Source organism: Lutjanus erythropterus, chromosome 17 (assembly GCF_056507025.1).
Source record: "Lutjanus erythropterus isolate fLutEry1 chromosome 17, fLutEry1.hap2, whole genome shotgun sequence".
NCBI classification, from domain to species: Eukaryota; Metazoa; Chordata; class Actinopteri; order Lutjaniformes; family Lutjanidae; genus Lutjanus; species Lutjanus erythropterus.
Genome location: NC_139333.1, coordinates 18,445,632 through 18,468,814, shown reverse-complemented (window position 1 = coordinate 18,468,814; position 23,183 = coordinate 18,445,632). Strand labels below are relative to the sequence as shown.

Below are 23,183 nucleotides of genomic sequence, written 5' to 3'. Positions count from 1 at the left end.
ACATTTATCCTTAATCAAAAAATTGCAGCTTCTGTGATTTAATGTTGTCCTTGGCCTTATAATGATTTTGCTTGTTTTTGATTAATAGTGCAGCCCTAGTAAATAAAACAAACGTTTTTTCTTCATTGTTAAACTTTTGGTCAATTTTGGTCTTCCCATTTTTTTTTAAAATCTCCATTAAAATGTGTTCAGAATGCTTGTTTCATGGCTCCTGTTCATGGCAAAGAGCTAATTTCAGAACAAACGCCAGTTTTTACATGTAGAGAAATTAAGTGGCAATGCTGCTGCCTTAAATAACGATGGGATGTACTGTGGTTTACACGCTTCTCTGGAACTCTCACAAGTCGTAATGAGTTTCAATGGGTAATGTGGAAGAGCAGCCACGGGGTGAGGTGCAGAACGGTGTGTTAGTCATTCTGAGTGGGACTCATACTTCTGGCAAGTGAGCAAAGCTGACACCTCCCTTCCCTTTGAGTTGGCACGAGGTGTCTCACCGCTCCTCAACAGAAACCAACAAAGGCCTCATAGACGCCAATAACTAAGAGACATCAAATGTTGGCTCGTCGTGTAGAGAGAATGTGTAAATATATCTTCAAATGTGTCCTCGTGTGTTGTTTTCTCCCAGTCTCTTTCTTTCTCTCTCCCCCTCTCTTCCCCCGTTGCGGGGGAGTTAGGTTGTTGTCATGAAGCGCTGTTCCTCTGTCGGCTGATCAATATGTTGCTGTTTTTTTCCCTTTCAGAGGAGAAGACACAGCTGGTTCTAAATGTCGACAAACAGCTTGAAGAAGTCAGAGAGTTGGTATGTCTTTGATCAGTAATTTTCTCCTCTTCCCATTTCCTAAATAATGAATTTGTGCAAAGAGGGAGGGGACAATTTTCACTGGCACCAGACAACAGCACCTGTATTATCCTGGTGGTGACATGACATGCAGACATGCACGTGGCGGAAAGGAGGCTTCCTCCTCGCATGATTACTTTCCAGTAATCTGCTTTTAAGTGACACCCCTATGACACATTTCAAGCCATTATCTTGAGGTGGGAGTCTTCATGTTGCTGTTTAAAAATGAGCAAAGTCACCTGACAGAGACAAATTGTTGTTGCAGTTGTCTTGTTATGTCACAGTGATTAGTTTCCTCCAAATCCGCCACACGGAGAGCTGTCTAGCCATGCATCAAATGTACTTTTACTTCATTCACTGTGACATTGTTGGGCCCTTGCATGTCGCTGCAATGAAGGAGCCCTTGTATTTGATTGTGCATTTATTTACAGAACAGCCTTCGTCTGACGCAACTTTTATCACAGCTGAGTGACGTGAGCGGGAGGCTTTTTCTTTTTACAATCAACATTGGAACGTATTAAAGTTAATGCAGCTGAAGTTATTCATTTTGGAAAGTTTGTCACACTTTCTATCTTTTGCAGCTTTTTGTCATAGATAATAACCTTTTTTTTAACCTCAGCAATACAGCATATGCATAAATGTTAAAAGAAATATGATTATTATAGTATATGGAGGCCTTATGTTTTCAGAATCTGTTCAAGAGTGCTCTAAAAGTGTTGAAATACCTTACCATTATGCGATTTACTGCGGGTTTTAGCTGGAGCAAATGGACCTGGAAGTGCGGGAGATCCCCATCCAGAGCCGAGCCATGTACAACAGCCGACTGAAGAGCTACAAGCAAGAGATGGAGAAGCTTGAGAAAGACTTTGTAAGTACTTAAACTACCTCTTAAAGAAAGAAAACTGTAATATATCTACTGTAATTTATCAGAAAATGACCATGATGTGTCATCAGATATTAAGGGCAACAGGATAATAGGATTTCAACCTATTTAATATACAATTGGCAGTTCCAGATTGCTATTTGGACTGCAGTGCTCATTTTTGTGTGCATAATTGCTACATATTGATCCTCTAAATCTTTGTTAATGGTTAGTTGAATATTATAAATCCAACCCCAAGTCTAAAACAGCTGGGACGCTGTGTAAAACTTGACAATGAGTGTATATTTTCAAAAAACACTAGTTTATCACTTTGAGTATTTTCTGTCTTGTCTTTTTACCGTATTCAATTGAATATAGGTCAAAAGTGTTTGCAAATCTTTGCATTCTGTTTTTCTTTACCCTTAATGCATCGTCCCAACTTTTTTTGGAATCAGGGTTGTGTAATGCACATCATTAGCATTTAGCAAATTCCCTCTTAACGTCCAACTTTCAAAATCCGTATTGCTCCAAAATAGAATGAAAGGCTCATACGCACCTTCAGTTTGTTGTAGACAGGTGCGTAGGAGGGAGATCCATGGGCAAGAGACGAGAGAACTCCTGCACACTGTCTTTACTTGCAAAAAACTTTATTAAAGATACAATGTTTCGGTCCTTAGAGCTGTACTTTATTTGTTTATTTGATAGGGACAACACATGTTTACAATCATCTGTATAAAAATACAAGATTCAAACATGCTGTATTATTAAATTGCTCATTTTAATCCAGGTAGGTAACAAAACCAGACAGTGACAATTTACAAATACAAATAAAAAAAAAAAACACATAAAAATGACAAAATACAGTGTGCAGCATGTCAAATCACAGGTGATCACAGTTTTACCTGATAAAGTATCCTCAATTAGGTTTATTACAAGTAAAAAATAAGTAAAAAATGACAATAAATTGTCACCTTCTCAAATCCTTTGTGGTTTATACACACCTCCATTGTGTGCCCCCTCTACCAAATTCATTTTTTCTCTAAGACTCAGACTAGCTCACACACGTGCTCACACACATTCACACACAAACAGTCCTGCGCTGAAGCTCAGTGGTGCATCCACTGAGGTTAATTCGGAGTCTGTATTTGAACTTGCAAGTGATGCCTATTGAGAACAGGTTGTGTGTGTGTTTGTGTTGTTGCTGCAGAATCTGGCCTTGTTTAGTAATTCATAAATCACTGTATGTCTTGACTTGATCTCTAGCCTCTATCAAAGCTTAATGAACAGCCTAGTCTAGTGGGTCCCTTCGTTTTAGTCCATATTTTTGGCTCCCAATATTGCTCAAGCTATATCACTTAATCAATACTATGATAGAAATGAGCAATTACCTGTAATGTAACAGCATCGCTTGCCTTCTTTTTTCTTATCCTCGTAGCTTTTTCTGTTATCCTAAGTCACCAAAGTATCTTTAAATCATTGTATTCAGATCTTTACCTTGCTAAAATATGTATCTTTAATGATATTTTTATTTTATCTGTTGTTTGTTTTTGTTTTCTGTTTGTCAGTTTTGTTGTGCTGGTGCGCACAACACCATAATAAACCCGTAGTGTAAATGCAGCTGACCTTGAGCTTGAGAGCAGAGGAGTCCTTCCACAAATCAAATGTGATGTGAAATAAATCAACAACCTCAGAATGGGCTGGAGAAATAAATACCAAATTGGACGTTTAAGATCTTTAGAATTAATTCACAAAAGGCCGACCTGGGATAGATGCAACATTTAACCTTGTCGTTAATGTGCTTTACCTTTAGTAAAGTTTCGTTTTACCTTTAGATTTAGGGAAAAAAAAAAATTCAACAAACTTTTATCAGAACCTTGAAATAAATCGAAGTTGTAGCTTTCCTCTCAAAAATATATCTTTTTTTCTTGGCTCGAGAATTCATTGTTGGGTTGCTAAAGCTTGGAGGAATGGATTTCAGGAAATAATGGTAATAGCTGCAAAAGTTAACTTTAAAAATGCACGATTTTAGACCACTCGTCCTCAAAGTGAATCAGAATTTCGAGTGTCAAACGTGATTGTTGCAAAGTGGAATGATAGCTGAATCAGAATCAGAATTATCAATATATGAGAAACTGTTTTTTTTCTGTTATGCTTTTAAACACAAACACATAGACAAGTCAAACCATCCAAACAAAAACTAAACATCTGACTGACACATGAAAACACAGACTATCCTTGAGGAAATGACTGCATAAAATAACATAAAGATGTTATGGAAATGAATGTCATCTATTTATTTATTTATTTATTTTTTTTCTATCTTGTTTGATATAGATGATGAAATTTAACAACACAAGGCATGACTGAGTTTCTAGCTATTGTTAATGTTCGAGTCTGGTCCCTAGTTGGGCTTTTACACATAGGCCTACAATGTAATTAAAATATACAGCTTCCAGGTATCTTAAAACTACCATACACTACAGGTATGGAAAATACAACAAAATACATATACTGCAGTATATGCATGTATGCATTTGCAGGGAAAGTTCATTACAATTGATGAGAAACTGGATATTTTGAGTTTTCTTATAATATTGTGGAAGTCAATGCTGTGAATTTTTCTGTATCTGAATATTTTTTTTGCCTCATACTGCCACAGCTCGTGCTCCTACCTGTCTTTGACTAACAAAAATAATATGAAGTATAACTTGTTTATATTTCACCTCAAACATTTGCTTAATATCTAATATATTCAAGGCAAAATCTGTATTGAATCAAATTAGGCAATATAACAACATTTCCCCTCAATCCACCCCTATTCCAAATGCAGAACAAACAAGTAAACATGCATAAACAACCCATTTGGATGGCAGTATCGTGTGCTAGTGATCTGTGGGCACACCACAGAGATGTGCTGACTGAGATCACAGAGGAGATCTCCGTGCCAAGACAGTTTACTTTCCTCGCCATGGGCATTTAATTGGCTGCTGATTAATCTTTAACTTTTCTTCTCCCCACACTTACCGTGCTTAATCATCAAGCAGTTAACACCTGCTGGGGCTGATATTGGTGCTAATTTTCATTACTTGCATTTTTATGCCTGTTTTAGGAGCAGATTATGTCTTTAACCTGGAAAAAGTCCTCCATTCCTCCAACCACTTTGTACAGGACATGATTACAGCAAATTACGACTTACACATCACTGCATACTTAAATATACTACAAGGAGTTTGTATCTGGTTAAGAAACAGTCTCAATGTAATACTGATGCCTCTATAGGACCTATAAAGCCAACAAGACTATCCATAGGAAGAGTTATTCTTCTCGGATTCTCCATGAAAGCAAATAAAGCAAGCCTGTATTTATATTTTTCTAGGCAAAGTTACATTAGCCAGTGAAAAGGAAGAAGGAGGATTTTCTGTATATATGTTTTGTTACATATTTTTTCATATATTTTGTGGTTATGGTGGAGGAGACGTTACTACTTTTGTCTGCAGGGGCTTCCAAAATCAATAAGAGATTAAGTGAACATACTGAATTGAAATACTCACTTCTCTGACAACAACGCTACAGCTGCGGCGTCCTCCTTTGAGATTTCTGTTCCATCCCGTAACTTGTGTTATTGTTTGCTCGTTTCATGTTGTATAGAGGTCAATTAATGCTGAATTTTTCCTGAATGAGTGGATGTTTATAACAGTTGAGTTGAGTAATATGTTAATGGACTCTGGCAGGCAGTAAGGCAGGCAGTAAGGCAGGCAGTCACTGGGCTTGAACTCCAGAGTGTGTATTTTCAAAGCTGTGGGCTTTTGTTTTCAGGATGTCAGGCTTAACTTTACATCAGCAACAGACAATTGACAGTTATAAACAGCGGATCAGCTTACTGTGTAGGACTCGTCATCACTTGTTACTGTCAATTTACGATGTTGCGCTCGTTTTGCACTCCCGCGGTGTTCCTGCAGCCTGCCTGAGCTTCCTTGAATTAGGGTAAAACAACCATAGACCGTATATTAAAATGTCCTTTCTATGGCTCCAATTGCTATTTGGACTGCAGTACTAATTTCTGGAAGCACAGTTGTTACATATTTCTCCTTTAAGGTGTATTTGTCAAGGCCCACAATACTGAAATTCAAAGCAGAAGGTAGCAGCAGGATAGTCCAAGTGGATATTCTCCTGCATGTAACTGTGACTTCCCCCTCAGTTTGATGGAGTCATTTTCATTTTTATACCTCTGTGTGTGGTGTAGCGTACTCGGTGTACATTTAAACAAGGATCACCCACCTCACGCAGTAACATCTAGTATATCTGGTCTCCTGTAAGTCTGATGCAAGTGTTCAGAAGGCAAGAACTTCAGCCCCCTCAGATGTGCCTCAGATGTGCCAAATGCTATAGCCGAGCTCAGCCTCTCGCTTCCTGCAGGCCTGGGGAGGACATGACACTCGGCTCGAAAGGCGTCTAGTGGAAAAAAAAGGCAATCTCCTTTCTTTTTAATGTAAAAAGCTCCGGCTTTGTTGTGCTTTCCGTGGATATCAAGGCCTTTTCCACTCCCTCACTACCCGATCTCCCCTCCCAACCCCACCCCCCACTGGCCTCCCACGGGTGCCTCCCCCCTTAACCTGCTCTCTCATCCTCTCATTCACCCATGGTTTGAAGTCTTCCTACCACCGGTGTGCCAGCTTGAGACCTCATTCCTGCTCCTTTTCCAGACAGGGCCCCGAGTCGACCTCAGTAACCCAGCCATTTCATCCAGGAAGACAACTTATCAAACGGGCATCCCAAAGGTGTTTATATGAGATGTAGCTTTGTTGGCCCGGCTGACAGCTTCATTGCGATAATCGAGGGGACAGTAGGGGTCTTAAAGGTGCTGGGTCACGGCATTGCAGCAGCTAAAGGGGATACCAGCCTGACCAAAAGAAAACTAACTCAGAGTGTGAAAAAAATTAAAAAGGACAATGAAAATCCTATTTGATGGAGTTGGCTTGGAAGCAGGGTGGTATGGCTCTTAGCAGCAGCTTTGATCAGGCAAAGAAGAGGCCCGACGTAAGCTTAATTTAATGAAATCTATCGGGTAAACAGAGCCACCGTCTTCAAAGGGCCACGTTTGGTCCGTCCCAGTGGGGAAAGTGGGGGTCCGCAGACGTCCGCTGTGTCTCTCTCTCAAAACACAATCCATTTTCAGGCATGCAACTCAAAATTATGTACCGTGCTAATTGTAAATGTGTGATGCCTCTGACACGAGCACGGTGAGATGTCATAAGCTGTCATAGAGCAACATCGGCTCCGAGATTCAGAGGTGATACTGTCAGTCCTGGAAACTCATGCTGGTATCTTCTCTGTTGTCAGGACATATTTTTAATATCAAAGCCCTTCTTTTCAAAGCTGTTCCATGTTGTATTGTTAGGTCTGTGCTTGAATATGTTTAGTAAACAGGAAATATTTTTAGTAGAATTCAGATTTCAGTGAACCTACAGTTAACAGTGTGTCTTAAACATCATGATATCATCGGTAAAACAAAACAACTGTCCACCCGTCCAGCTTGTTTGATACATTAACTGAATTTATTCAAGAAATGTTGGTCACAAATTAGAGCTGCAGCGATTAATCGACTACAAATTGATTATTAAAGTAAACTATTTTGATAAGTGATTAATCAGTTCGAGTACTTTTTTAAGAAAAAAAACTAAATTCTCTGGTTCCAGCTTCTTAAATGTGATATTTTCTGGTATCTTTACTCCTTCATGACAGTAAACTGAATATATTTTGGTAGTGGGCAAAATGTCTTTTTGGCCTTTGGGAAAAACTGATTGACATTTTTCACCATTTTCTGACATTTTTAGAGCAAAGATCTATTGGATTAATCGAGAAAATAATCAACACATTATTCAACAATTAAATTAAGTTCTCATCTACTAAATTAAACAGCAACTATTTTGATAATGTATTTAATTTGTTGAGTCATTTTTTAAGGAAAAATGTTCTCTAATTTCAGCGTCTCATATATTTGAATTTCTGAATATTCACCGCTTTCTTTGGTCCTCTATAACAGTAAACTGAATATCTTTGTTTTGTGGACAAAACAAGACATTTGAGGTCGTCATCTTGGGCTTTGGGAAACAGCAGTCTACATTTTTCACCAATTTCTGACACTTTATGGACCAAACAACTAATCGATTAATCAAGAAAATAATTGACAGATCAACTGATGATGAAGTCGCACCACTATTACAAATATAAAATTTGCATTTGTAAATTCACTATTAATACTCCACATTACTTACATCCACTTAGTTCAGAGAATTCTGTCTGTCACTTTTTAAAGTTAATCATTAATCATTTTTCTATACCTATTTTCAGATCTACAATCTTTTGTAGTGCCTCTTACTTGTGTTTAGAGCTGCAGCGATTAGTGAATAATCAATTAGTCGATTGAAATAAAACTTAATAATAATGATTGATTAATCATTTCAGTCATTTTTCAAGCAAAAATGTCAAACATTTGCTGGTTGCAGCTTTCCAAATGTAAGGATTTGCTGCTTTACTTTGTTATTCATGACAGTCAGTGAAGAGTCTGTTGGTTTTTGACGTCACTTTGGACTCTGGGAAACTACGATGAGCATTTTTCACAGTTTTTTTTTAACCAAAAACTTAACCAAACACAATCAACAGATTAATAGGTAATGAAAATAATAGTTATAACCTGGTGCACAGATAAACAGTAGTGTGTTGAAATAGACTTTGAGGCATCAGCTTGCTGTGGTTGTTGATGTCTTTGTGCAGCAGATGGCGGTGTTGCTCTAAGAATTTCCTCCTACTAAAGGTATATGACAAGGACAATATTGGGCACTTTTACCAATTACTTCGCCTTTCTGATGTATGAGTGGGCTTGCTATGATAAATCCTTCCATTTATTATTAAGCCTGACCTCGTCCTTTGTGCTTTGTAATAGAGATTGAAAATAATGTCACCAAAAAATGTCCTTGTGGTAAAAGCCCATTTAATATGAAGTGTCTTATAGTAGTCTGGCTTCCAACTTTATGTATGTTTTGTAGTTTGTCTCCCCCCAGACGTTCTCTTAAAGTTAATTAAGAAAGCCAAACAAAATAGTATGAATATAGTTGTATTAATTGGTGCCTTAGATAAGATGAATGTCTTTTTGAAATTATATTGTAGACATCTCCTCTCCTATGTAATCTTTCTGACATTGGGTGTTGCCGCGAATATATCCCCGCCTAACGTTGTGTTTAAGGAAATGTTTTTGTCTCTTCAATAACAAAAACACTTCTGGTCCAAACGTGAGAGGCTTTGTGTTTAAGCATCCTTGACTCTCATAAAGGTTAATTGGCAGTCATTAAATATCAAGCTTTGACAACTTTATTGTTAAATACTTCACATTTTTTCTGACATTAAGTGGGAATTGGTGCCAGTGATGGTCAAGGCAGTTTTGTTGATGGCAATGACAGTCACTGGCTGATTCTTTGCTAGCAGAATTAATTCTGATAGATCAACGGGCATTCAAAGTAAAAAGCTATCGTTGTTATAATATCCTGCATATTATTTCATCAAGGACCATGAAGATGCCATTCATTACCAAACATCAGTTTTCCTTTGAAAAACATATCATTACCCAGTCTTTATGTGAGATTTGTAAATATGTTGTCACAGTACATAATGCAAGTTATTGCAAAATGTGAAAAATGTGAGGTCAGATTTTGAGTCACCTGAAGTATAGTGCTTCAGTGTAAAAGAAGCCTATTCAGTAAAGTTTGAAATTGTGATGGAATTAGTCATTCCTAGCTTCGTTTATTCCACTGCAGTGGTTGATCCTGCCTGTGCTTTCTGATATTCAATCATGAGGCCAACTGTCACATGCATAAAACCAACATTTCCCAATTTCTAATTGTCTAATAGGGCTATTGTTTGGAGTTAAAGTCACGGTCATGTGTGGTGTCTGGACTGCCTTTTCCTTTAATAAAAACCTTCAGATGGAATGCCTCCTAGTGTCCGCCCAGGGAGATAATTAATGCATTTCCAAAGAGTCAGCCAACCTTGAAATATTGAACAGTTTATTTGCCAGGTACACCGAGGTGAATGAAATGAAAAAGCTGTTGGTACTGATTCCACTTTTTATTTCTGGGTGTTTTTTTTTTTTTTTTATCCTGATATCAATTTCATAAGTGGTATGACCTTCCAGAGATAACTTGAAGTTTAGCTTTCAGTTGGGGCAAACATTGAGTGCTGTATTTAATGAACTAACACATCAGACCTTTCAAGAACAGCTTGTAAATGAGGAGAAATGGTTTGATTTGAAATATTTAAATACAAACAAGATCAAATCGGATGTGAATCAAGTGTGTACACACCTCAGATGAGGCCAAGGCAAACTTCTTTAACTATGATTCTCATTTGGTCCCCAAGTATTAGAATAAATTGACTTGTGGAAGAACGGATGAATGACTCTTGACCTGACTGCTCACAGCTCAGGCTACATGTTTCAGTTGGCAGTAAGAATGTGATCAGAAGTTTTCCATAAGCCTCTTCTCCTGATTACAAACCCCAGAGTTATTTGTTGCCTCTGCATCTGGGGGTCGTCCGCAATCGGTTCATCATTGACGATTAATTAACATTTTACTAGGGTTTTTGAACTGTCTTATAAAGAATAGGGTATTGTGTGGAGTTTAGTTTGGCAGTTGTTATTTAGGGCTACAACCAACAATTATTTTCATCCTCAATCAATCTGTTAATCATTTTCCCGATCAATTGATTTGTTGTTTTGTGCAAAGAAATGTCAGAAAATGTTAGAAAATGGTAAGCACTGTTTCCTAAAAACCTGATGTCCTCAAATATCTTGTTTTGTCTACAATCCCCAAAAAATCAGTCCTAGAGGAGTAGAGAAAACAGAAAATATTCAGGAGGCGATATCTACTATTTGTAAACTATTAAGTAATCACCAATGTTTTTTTTCTAATCAGCAAATTTAATTTTAGAAAAGAAAAGACACTATGAACATAGGGACAGTAGTATCAGTGCAGCAGACAGTGCTTTTAAACAGGAATAAAAAAAAGAAAAAGTAAATAATAAATAGTGGCAGTAATAAATTAAAACAAGAGGCAGATATTCTTAAGCAAAATACAAATGACAGAAGACTAAAAAGAAACGGGAAAAAAAAAAAAAAAAAATCTATTAAGTACAACCACCCATTTTTACCAACTTTTAAAGCAGGGCTGCACCAGATCTAATATTGATAGGCGTGATGAACAAGTCAAAAAAAACAAAACAATTTTCCCCATTTTCTCACATTTTATAGACCAAACAATTAATCAGGCAATCAAGAAAATGACAGACAGGTTTACTGACAATAAAAATAATTGTTAATTGTAGCTAAGGATGAAATGATAATTGGTTTCACGATAAACTGCGATAAAATCGCTGATGATTACCATTTCAAATTATAATTATTGCGATAAGCATGTTTGACTAGAATTATTGCTTTGAATCATCATCAAAGAAAACCTTGATATCGAAGCTCATGACAACATTTCAAATAGAGGTTTTTGAAATGATTTCAGTGTGAGTATAAGTACTCTTTAACATTTTCAGTACACTGTAGTTGTGTTATGAAATTATCATTGTTTCATCTCTAGTTGCAGCTCTACTGTAAATTTGGACAGTTTTCCTTAAAAAATGACCAAAACTCAACTCAATCAAAAAAGTTGATAATTATTTTAATAGTTGGTAAGTAATCAATTAATTGACTAATCGTTGCTGCTCTACTGTTATTTACTCTGCACTCAAAGCATACCTTGGTATATATGTACAGAGCTCCTCCTAAAATAAGGTTGTCAGAAGTATTGAAGTATTGATTTTGATTCATTTGTTAATTGTGAAAGTACTGAAGCTAGTTAAAAAAGATAGAAGTGCTCATTCAAGACTTTGGTTCAGTTCAGTTTAATTGTTCCAGACATCAGTGTTCAGTGACTTTTTTCATACCAGCAGTGTGTGCAGATTGTAAAAAAAACAAAACAAAACATTATATTACTGTGTGCTAAAGCCTTCTTTTTCTTTTTGTCATGGTATCGAAAAAGGTATCAAGTAGCGTGTTTTTTCTACTAGTCTTGTAGTTTAAAATTCTGGTATTGTGTCAGCTCCTAAATATAACCAAACCAAATGGATGAAGATGAGGGTGCCCTTCATTTATATAACGTATGAAAGTTCATGTTGAATCTTCCAATTAGTGGTCATGGACAATTCAAGGTTGTCGAGACTATCCAACTTTAGCTTAAAGTGTCCATAAACTCATTATATTTGGCACAATAAGCAACCTAAATAGAGAAAGAAGAGTTTTCCAAAGTCATCATCACAAAGTTGCGTATTCGTCTTAAGAAGCTCTGTCATCATAAACGTAATTTTTAAAAACCACATGGTGATAATTATGTTGAGATTTAAGTTTTGATGGGAGATTTTCGGACCACTGTACTTCCCGCTCTGGAGCCACACTAGTAGTGGTTATAAATGAGCATTGTTGTAATCCATCTTGAAGGGTTCCTGTTGTTTGCCCCCTGTTCTCGTCATGGTGACTCCTGTAAACAGACAACATGACAGACCAACATTAGTTGGATGTTAGACAGTTTAAATCGCCTTAGGTTGCCTTGGCTTACTTGTTCTTATTAGACACAGAGGAGCAAAGGCAGATTGACTCTTTTCATGGTTTGTTGCTTAACAACCCATCAATGACACTGAAGTCTAATCACTCATAACCAGTTTTAAAAGAAGTCCCTCAACTGACGGGGATTTTTCCTGTATATTTCCTCTGAGCCGAGTGCAGATTTAAGATGTAAACAAATAGATCTGCTTCTCTACTTATGAATTACGTCTTTCATTTGGAAGTTGTTGTGCGCAGTATGTCTTCCCCAAGCCCTTTGTGGATTTGTGGCATTGGAGGCTTTTGCATGTCCTCTTTATGGACACGAAGATGGGATTCATTTGTGGATTAGCCTTTTATAACTCAAGTTGAAAACATTTTTTTTTCTATTGGTTTGATGGTGTAATGGCAGCAATGGGTCAAGTCTGGGTTGAAGGACAGTGTCACAATAAGGACAAAAGGATATGTTTTCCATAAGTGCCATGTTCATATTTCATAATAAAAAAATGTGAGAGAAGGGCCATCCACACTGAGAGCTTGAACTATAATAATAACTATAAATATGTTGTTTTAAAATCATTCTAACTCAAGTGGATGGCAGAGTTCACATGCCAAAGTAAAGTTCCAGATTCTGCCATCCACCTGAATGATTTTTAAAATGATAAATTTATAGTTACTCCTGTTTACCCTTCTTGGTGTGATGCCCATTAGACACAAACTCAAATATCACCATGTGCAAAAGTTTTAAAATTCTTTTTGTTACTTTTCTTGTGGTTAAAATCTATGTTTTAAATTAAATAAGACACTGATATCCAACCAGTCGCTTTGAATATTGCTTGTTGTATTGGTCATTTCTACACAGTGAATAATCATTGACGCTTTCCATTGTGAGTTTCAGGACGGTGGTGAAAAAGTTAATTTTGTTGCCCTGTACAATAACTTTCATGCACCCTACTATAAAGGTTTGCCTAAATTTTGCTGTCATGATTGACATTTTCTAAATGTTGACATGTTTCTCCCCCCTAAATGACAGCAAATCTAAATCTAAAACTGTTCCTGGCCAGTGTTGAATAGATATTATGTTAGAATGTGCAGAATAATGCTGTTGAATGATGTCACCTCTGATACAGTAACCCGCTCTCCCTTAAATATCATTCATGTTCTGAAATCCACAGAATAACCCTATGTTTATTTTTTTTAACCTGTACTTATTCAGGGTAGGTAAACTGAGAGCGATGCTTTCTTTTGCATTTTGATCACATTCACACACGGTTACACATTCACACCTGGAAGCTGCCCAGTTCAACCACAGTCTTATCTGCCGGCCACTGAGCAGCTCCACTGGAGCGGTTAGGGTTAAGGGCCTTGCTCAAGGGCACTTCAGTGGTGGTAATGAGGGAGGGACAAGTGCTGCCTTTGGCTTTCCCCACCCAGATTTATCCTGCCGGCTGGGGGATTGAACCGGTGACCTTCCGGTCTGAAGCTCGCTTCTCTAAACTTTGGGCCACCACTGCCCATTTCTCTATTTCATTATTAAAAATTCCATCTAAAACAACACTGGCTTGGATAATCATGCTTATTACAATGTAATATCCATGAAATAATTGAATCATACATGACTTTTCTTTGTTTTAATGTCTGCATTATTTATCTCTCTAAATAGACTATAAAACAAATTTGTTATAACTTAGAAAAGTTAGTACCAAGCTGCCTTGAGGTTTTAAGTTGAAAAGCGAAGTTGAGATGATTCAAAACAAATAAACTTTATATTAATTCAGTTGTATTTGAGAAAACATATTTAGTATGCTTAAGATGTTAAGTTGAACCAACAGCTCTGACGAACATTAAAAACGAACTTGATTTCCTTTTACATTTTCTCAGTTTGGACAGTCAGTTCTTCGTTTCACACAAAGAACTCTACATTGACTTAAAGATAATTCTCTATGAGATTATTAATTTGATTAATTGAATACTCACCTTCATCGTGGTTCGCATTTTTTTCACTGCTGTGAAAACAAACAACCATTACTTGTATTAAAGTGTATTAGAGCCAGTTTTCATCATATACTTTCCTCAAACAATATAAAAGGAATTTTCGCTCTCAAACAATGCATGCTGGGAAGGCTAATATGCCAATCACGATTCTTTAGAAACTTGATTTAATGAGTTGATTGAACTCTGTACAGTACATTCATTCACTTCATCAATTCAAATCAAAAAAACTTCAAGTTAGAAGAACTCATGTTTATAATTTCTGGGAATAAATACTAGAAATTTTTAACTTACATTAAGTTAATGAGAAAAAAAAAGGTTAATTCCAGTAAATTCCTACATGATTATTTTTACAGTGCATTGGCATCGACCATAGAAGAACCTGTATCCGTCAACCACCAGACTTCAGCTCCATTTTCCACTGCTACTGTAGTACTGTGTTTTCATGTTATCAGTTTAAAGTAATTATGTAAGTTGTTAGCACTGTTAAAAGCCACTGGAAGATTTATGAAGACAAGATGAAAACCACGCTGGGAGAAAATTGAAACTCTTCACACTGGTGTTACCACTATTTTGACTAGACCTGATATTGAAGTTACGGGAAATACGAGTACAAAATTATCACCAAAAAACATGTTTGCCAACCATTTTATGGATGATAAAGTGTTAAGATGAGCATCCCAGACAGAGAAGTGGGAATAAATTTTGGGGTAATTTGCTTCCCTGTCATCTTTATGAGTTTTACGGTCGTTAACAAGATGAGTTCTTGTCAGTAGTCGACTCGCAGAAACCACACAGCCTATAATTTGTAAGCAGATCACCCTCTACTCCCTCTCCGTCTCTTTATGTTAACACTTGTCTGTATGGATGGGGGGTATCTGCATTATGCCTGGAGCACAGGTTTTGTTTGGCAGTGTGCAAATTCGGCCGTTATCCTTCCACGCGATCGTTTCCTCTCCCGCTTATCTCTCCTGGCCCCTCCAAAGTCGCAGTACTTCCACACACACACACACTGACAGTGATCAGTATAGCTTTCAGACGCTTGTCTGGCTGAGTCTGCCATGAAGCGAAGGCCCTCCCAGGTCCCCTCGCTGTCCTCGGGGCTTGTGTGATTGAGTGACTGGAGTGAGTGGGGGCCAAAGATAATAAGGGGGAAAATATAAAGACATGGGGCGATGATATGATAACACCCCCTTCCTCCTCCTTCCCCCCCTCCTCCCTTGCTTTACTCCCCTTTCCACCTCCCCTTCACTTTTCCTTCTGTTCTTCTTTCTGTCCTACCCCCGGTTTCCGTGCACCGAGCCTGTCCCACGCAGTAGTGTAAACCAGAAGTGACATGTGACACCCACTCCCCAGTGATGTGCTGACAAGCGGGTACTAGAATAGGTGACAATGTTTTCTTTTTTTGCCAGACTGGCTTAAGTATGGTGAAGGGATTCATGAAGTATTTATGAAATATATTATGAATCATTGGGTCTGTGTTTTTCCTCTGTATTTTAGGCAGTGGCATTTGCTTTTTAATAAGTAAGCCTCGGAGAAAGCGAGAGTGAGGAAAAAGGGGGTAAATAGAGGAAGAATTCTTTACATTGCATCTTTACTGGCGTTTCTTCATAGTTAAAGCTCCATGTTTACAAATGTTTTAACCCCGGCTCGCACCCCCCCTTCACAACACACATGCAGACACACAATTAAACTTAGTTTCTTCCTCTCATCCTAAGTGTTCCTAATGAGGGAGCGTGCCAGAAAGAAAGGGATCGTGTTTTTGCTCTCAGCGACCAACAATTTTGCCTTTTCTCTGCTGTTTTTGAAGCCTGCAGTGGAATCTGGCTGTGGCCTTGATCAGAATTGCATTGTGGAAGATGAATTACGTTCCTTTTTTTTCCTCTTTTTTTTCAATTATCCCAGAGGTTGGCCACCATTAGAGCATCAGCCTACTCCTGCAGTGAGACTAAACTCTTTGGTTTTGTTCCCCTCATCACCATAGAGCACTTGTTTGTTCTGCATTGTCAAACTTTTTGTACATTTTTGTCTTTGTACATTTTTACTCAGAAAATGATCTGTTTTACATAACACATTCTCTGCTTTAAGTGTTTGTACCAAATGGCCAAGAATTCCCAGTAGGAAAAAAAGAAAACAATCAAATTATCAAACGGCTCATTAAATTAATGTTATTTATGTTGTTTTTCCTTTGCAATGGTCCTTTCATATTTTCATATTTCTGCTACTTTTTAAGATTGAAAGTTGCGTACCACTTTACTATAAGAAACCCTTATAAACGATTTAGAAAGTAGGTTGTAAACACTTTAAAAATCATTAATAAACAATTGTTAAGATGTTATAACATGGTTTTCAAAAATTGATGTTTCTCACTATTTTGGAAGGATTCAGTTTCTACTAATTAATCTTAATAATGAGTTTAAGGCTACAACTAAGGCTGGATATATATATATATATACTTGTAGTGTTAATGTCTGAGGACATACACAACCATTGCACAAAATGGAATTCAGGATACAAGAAGCATTATGAATTAATCAGTTGATTATTTTCTTAGTTAAATGATTTGTTGTTTTATCTGTAAAATGTCAGAAAATGGTGGAAAATGTCGATCAGCATTTTCCAGACCCCAAAAACATTTCCTCAAACATCTTGATTTGTCCACAGTCCAAAGATATTCAGTTTATTGTCATAGAGGACTAAAGAAACCAGAAATATAAATATTTTTTTAAGTAGCGGAAATCAGAAAATGTTTACTTTTTTCCTTAAAAAATGATTAAAGCTGATTAATCAATTATCAGAATAGTTGGGGATTAATTTAACAGTTGACACCAAAATGAATGTAGATTTCCAAGATTGCCAAATGTTTAGTGAATGAATCTGGTAATTTGTTCATCTTGATATTCCAAATGAAACTTTTTGACTTTTACAATATGCTGGTGGTGATTAAATGTCAGTAACTTATTAACAAATATCTGGTGAAGCTGACAGGGATTAACGCTGACTGATGGAGAAGACTGGGCTCATCAGTTTGGCTTGCCCACTTGTCTGGGGCAAGTAAAATGCCATGTTGGGCAAGTAAATGTGGAATTAAACTGTTAATATACTTTTTAAGAAAAAATGTCAGAAAATGTTGTTTTAAGCCTCTTAAATATGGAGATTTCTGGCTTTTCCCCCCATTTATTATCATATTAAATTGAATATATTTGAGTTTTGGACTGACAAAGGGAGACACCTGACGTCATCTCAAACTTTGAAAAAACTGTGATGGACTTAAAAAAAACCAAACAATTTTCTGACTTTTTATAAAATGACAGTTAACTTTAGTTGTTGTTTGATAACTACTTATACATAAAACAATTTATACAAGAGCAAGTAAAAATTGTCTTTGGGCAAGTAGATTTCTGCCCCAGTTGCCTGACTGAGCAAGGGGAGAAAAAAAACATTATTGTAGACCCCTGTAGATAAATATGGGCTCACTATCTGGCAAGAAATAGGTCACTGTTACCCCTTTTATCTACTTATTAATAATTTATAGATATGTATTACAATCAATTAAATACCTAAGTATAAACTATTTGTAAAACATTTAAAATGGTAGTTCTGTTGTTGAAAATATTTTTTGTTAATTATTCAGCTCCACTGTTTATTCATGGCTTGAATATTGTATGTTTGTTTCTCTATACTTTTAATTTTTAAATCTGCCTAAGAGGTCTAAGCAGGTCTTCCCTGCAACTTTCAATTGACTATTTCTCATAATTTTTTGAACTACTGTCGTAAATTCCAGTACAAAACCTGCAGACTCCCAGGAAACTGGTGCGCGTATTGGGAAGTTCAGGAGGGCACATGTTGGAAGGGCTTTGGACGGGGGCCTTACTGGCCTCATCAGCATTTGAATGTGTCCTGGTGAGTGAAATAACAAAGTATACATAAATATATAGAGATAATGATCTGGCTAAGTCCCTATATGTGCTGCTGTATTCTTATGCTAATGGACAGGCTATTCAGCACCAACAATGGTCACATTACAAGAAAAGGCAAAGCACTGAAGGAGATAGTCTTCTGTGCATGTCCACTGACGGACGTGCGCAGAACACGCACGCGCTCAGCAGGCCCGACTCCTCTCCCTTTGTGTCTAGGTTTTTTTTTTTTATTACATTTTTCAATTTTAGATAACACTCCAAGAATAGACATCAAACAAAAATGAATCATAAATCGAGGTCAGGAGTGAACCTCTTTCCAAAGCAGAGAAAGGGTTAAAAGTGAAGGTATTTCTTTCTTTAAAAAAGATGGGAAGACTGATAGGAGAGGAGCTCTTCTCAGCAGAGGGTTCAGTGAACCATATGTAGGTAGCCACAGGCTAATGGGCCGGTTGGTCCCTGGCTTGCCAGGTATCCTGCAATGCACATCTCCTAACACCCCCCTCCTCCTCCTCCTCCTCTTCCACACACACTTTTTCTCTCCTCGTCATCCTCCGACTCCCACCTCTCCCACCCCTCCCACCTTCACTCTGTGAAAATCCCTCCTCCACTTTCCTCTAATCTCACCTTTTTCTCTGGTGCTGACCCGGGGAGGCCCACTTTATTCCCCACTGCACGCCAGAAGCCAGCGTTGTGATCGGAGCCCGAGCCCCTGCGCCGGTTCCCCCTCTCCTCTCCTCTCTCCTTGCCCTGGCTGCCCGCCTCCCCGACGGCTCTGCTCTATTGATTTACTCCTCCAACCAATGCTGTCTGTCTCTGTTTTGCACCACCAGCACCTAGGTCCCTCATCTCTATAACCCTCCCCTCTTTCCCCGTTTTCTCTCCTTCCTTCTCTTCTTTCTTTCTTGTCTTTTCATACTTTCTTTCTGCCTTTCTTTCTGTCCCCTCCTACACAACCACGGGCTAAGGGGAGAAAACCTGACAGAGAACACGAGAGAAGGAGGCAAAGAGAGATGGAAGGATGGGGGTGTGGGAGGGGAAACAGGGCCTTTGATTTTTCATTAGAAGCGCCTCCATATTTTAATATTGGGTTTAATCGGGCCCTCATGCCTTAAAGAAATAACCATTGAGAGATGATCCCTCGGCCTTCAAAAAGTATATGGCGCTTCTTCAATCAAAGCCCTCCTCGAATTTGCTCTTTTGTTTGGAGTTCACTTGCAATCCTTCCCCCCCCCCCTTCCTCTCTTCTCTTGCCGCCTCTCGGCCTCTCGCTTTGTGGGTACAGTCGTTAGGCTTATTGACTGATCTCGGCTGTACTTAGCAATAGAAATGACTTTGACAGGGAAATACACCACCGGTATCACAGAGGTACAAGCATGAAAGGCCCCTATCAGAATAATATACTCTTTCACCAGCAAAGGGCTAGGTATTTCCCCCCCAGAGATAAAATCCTGTTTACTTGTGGTCTAATATAAAAATACTGGTAGATTCAATGATACAGTGTTTTAATTTTTTATTGAATTAAACTAATAAATAGAAGTTTTTCACATTTTTTTTGCCACATGAGATCTTTTTGAAGCTGATACTCTCTGTCACCCTAAAATAAGTCTCGTCACCTCGTACCTGTTTAGATATGTCGCGGGCTCATTTATTACCTCGCCCCGGTTGATCATTCACCTTTTATTTGTGTTTTCGACAAGCGCTTCCCTGAGACTCCTTCAGGTTTTTCATGGAAGTGGAACACAATGCCGCGCGCGTAGAAGCCACCAAAGCGCCAACCTGTGAGCTAATGAGAGGCCCCATGCTGTTATCTAAGGCTCCGGCTCCTCTACCACTGCTGCACTTCTATTAGGGGAGAGAACACACACCGGGCTACCATTCACATATGTTGCGCGTGTACGTTCTCTAAAGGAGGTTTTCCCCTTGAATGCGAAGGCTTGTAGAAGCCTCATACAGTAGCTCTTGCGCACGCGCTTGCACAAAACACACACACATACACACCAGTCAGAAGTGGAGGATTCGATGGCACCAAAGACCAGACTAAAACAAAGGCACAAATGACACCCTCCTGTGACAATCCCAATTGTAGTTACTTGCCTTTGTCTGATAATATATCAAATGCATTAAAAAAGAACACTTACTTAATTGAACGCCCTCTCCCGATTTGTTTGTGTTAAATGAGAGTTGAAGATGCTAGACAACAATTTGTGCGTGTGTGTGTGTGTTTTCCTTTGTGCCGGGTGTGTGCGTGTCTGTGTTAAACCCCTGCCAAGCAGAGATGCATTATTTAAGATGCTGTTGTGATACTTGTGCCTGCTTAAAGGTCTCAGCTTCCTTTTAACACCATGCCGCATCAGTCCACCTCTGCCCCCACTTGTGGGGGGGGGGAAACCAGAGTGGGACCTGCTGGCACTGGTCCACACATCACCTGGGAAAATATCACAGCAGGAGGAGGAAAGGAAGTGATAAAGATAACCTTTGAGTTTAACACACATTCTTGAGAACAGAGAGGTGATTTATTACTCCACTTAATTACGTCATCACTAAAAAAAAATCATACAGGAATTTAGTGGAATCACTTTAACTTTTCTCATCATCTTTATGGAAATATACAAGTTCAAATATTCAAGTTAATTCATCTTAAAAATTCCATACTGTAAAAATGAAAAAAACTGAGGAAATGCAGAATTTCAACTTCCTTTAATAGATTGTCGTGACCAACTCAAACTCTTTCGTTTTGAAAAAGTTTTAGCTAATAATGTTTTGTTGAGATAATTTACTTTTCTTCTTTTCATAAACTTTAGTGTTTGAGTTTTAGAACCCTTCCAAAATTTTAATTTCATCAATTGTTGTCTCTGAAGTGAAAGTGAGTAATGGTTAATGATATGTATGTGTATATATATATATATATATATATATATATATATTTATATATACCTGAAAAGTGACAAATCAGGTTCACAGCTCACTGTGAAATTCGCTGTTTTGAGGTTTCTAAAACTCAAAGATTCAGATTATCTAAAGAAGAACACAACAAAAGATTATAGATCAGCAAAACTTTGTTTAGTTTATATCAAAACTTAATAATATGAGTTTGATTCAAAACTAAAAAATCTAGTGAAGGCAGATGCCTTTAAATTATGTTATCTCAGCTTTTTTTTTTTTTTTTTTTTTACCAAACTCAAAAACATGAGTTCTTCTAACTTACTTCTTCTAACTTAAAGGATGACTTGAATGAATGTAGTCCACAGAGCTCAATCAACTCATTAAAGCTTATTAGTAAACTTCCCAGCATGCATCGTATGAGAGTTAAAAGTCTCCTGTCACCCCTTTTTATAATTTGAAGAAAACATAAATGATGAAAACTTGCTGTGTGTCTCTAATACACTTACAACACAACAATGAAAACACCTCAAACCATGATAGTTAGTATTGAATTCAGTCCTTACCCCCTTACACTTACAAATGAATAAATTATAATGAATATTAAATGTTATAAAGGTTCATCAGAGTCATTGAGGAGTTGTTTGTTCTACTTTATTATTGTAGGCTTCGTATCGTAACTGAATTAATATCAAGTTTGACAAAAAAAAGTTTTTTATAAAGTTTGTTACAAAATTACACCAACTTGTCTTTTCAAATTCTGAGATACTTTAAAACAAATAGTTTATTTTTCACAGTTAACTTAAGACTGTTATGATTTTCAGTTTTACAAGATGTTAGAGAATATTACACTGAGAACAAAAATGTTTTATTTGTGTGCATTTGATACCCAGCTGACAGTTAGGAAAATAAAAGCTTAAATGCCAGGTTCAGACATGCACGTGGACCTGGACATGAGTGTTATTAGGTCTAAATTTGGAAATGCCCTGCCGCTCTCCTACTGGTGAAAAAGCCTGTAATGGAACACAGTATTGTAAATTGAATATGGTTAATTACTCTTCATGCTATGCCACCAGCCGTGTGCGCAGGGCGAAAAGGAAAAGCTTGGGAAAGTGGAGGAAAAAGCATCTGCAGAGGAACTTCAGGGCCCCTCATTACACTCTGCCCCTGGGTATTTTTACGCCTTTTATTTCCCATCTAATGAACTGTTTACATTTTTCAGCTTTCCAGGCGCCACAATAATTTGCGCTTGTCCTTGTATCACTCGTTGCGCTTGGCAAAAAGCAAGGAGGAGAGTTGGAGGGCATTGAAATGTGTATATAAATCTCAGTTTATTTGATTTTAATTATTGTGATTTTTTTTTTGTAGATAGGGAACTTTTCTTTTACATAACAAAGAGCGTTATTGTCAACCGCTTGAAATTAGGAAAGGTCATTGTTTTGCAATTATCGATATGCTTTCTGTAAACAGATGTTTTAAAGATTTACTTTCTTCCTTCTGGACTGTTCCCTTAAACTTAAAAATCATCATGTTAATTTGGAAAATATATACACATGCATGCTCATATACTTTAAAGAAATGGCACACAAAGGAAAGATCCATATATTTGCTATAATTAAATAAATATAATTTTCTTCTCAGAGGATTATGCCGGACTGATTAGCATATCTGATATGAATTGTTATGCATGCATATGTAATTACATTTTGATGGGTAAAGAAGAATAGTTTTTTTTTCCTTCTGCTATCCATGTCAACAGAGGTAAAACGTGTGTTTTTGACAGGACACCAGCACCTCCATCGCTGCATTTGACGGGATGTGTAGAGTTTTAAAGGCAGGCCACTTTGCATAAAGTTAAGATGTACCTTTGTACTTCTCCTGTGTGCTTCCGGGAATAGAAGCAAATTCTCACCCAAGATTAAAAAAGTGACAAAAGACAGACCTTTCAAAAGGATTAAAAAAAGCTCCCTTTTTTCTTTTCTGAGCAATAAGGTATCTTCTGAAAGCGCTCATTCTTTTTTAGATTACAAAGCCTGATTAGTTGGATTCGTCTTT

General features: G+C 37.5%; 1 protein-coding gene across 4 annotated transcripts in view; it reads left to right on the top strand.

The window, feature by feature from the left end:
* Positions 1–23,183, top strand: part of vti1a (vesicle transport through interaction with t-SNAREs 1A) — a 156,134-nt gene that overhangs the window by 6,907 nt on the left and 126,044 nt on the right. For all 4 annotated transcript variants that reach the window (XM_084740236.1, XM_084740239.1, XM_084740235.1 and 1 more), the window contains exons 2-3: positions 741–799; positions 1,596–1,706. In XM_084740236.1, the coding sequence (XP_084596362.1) occupies positions 741–799; positions 1,596–1,706 (170 nt within the window). The remainder of the gene's footprint in view (positions 1–740; positions 800–1,595; positions 1,707–23,183) is intronic.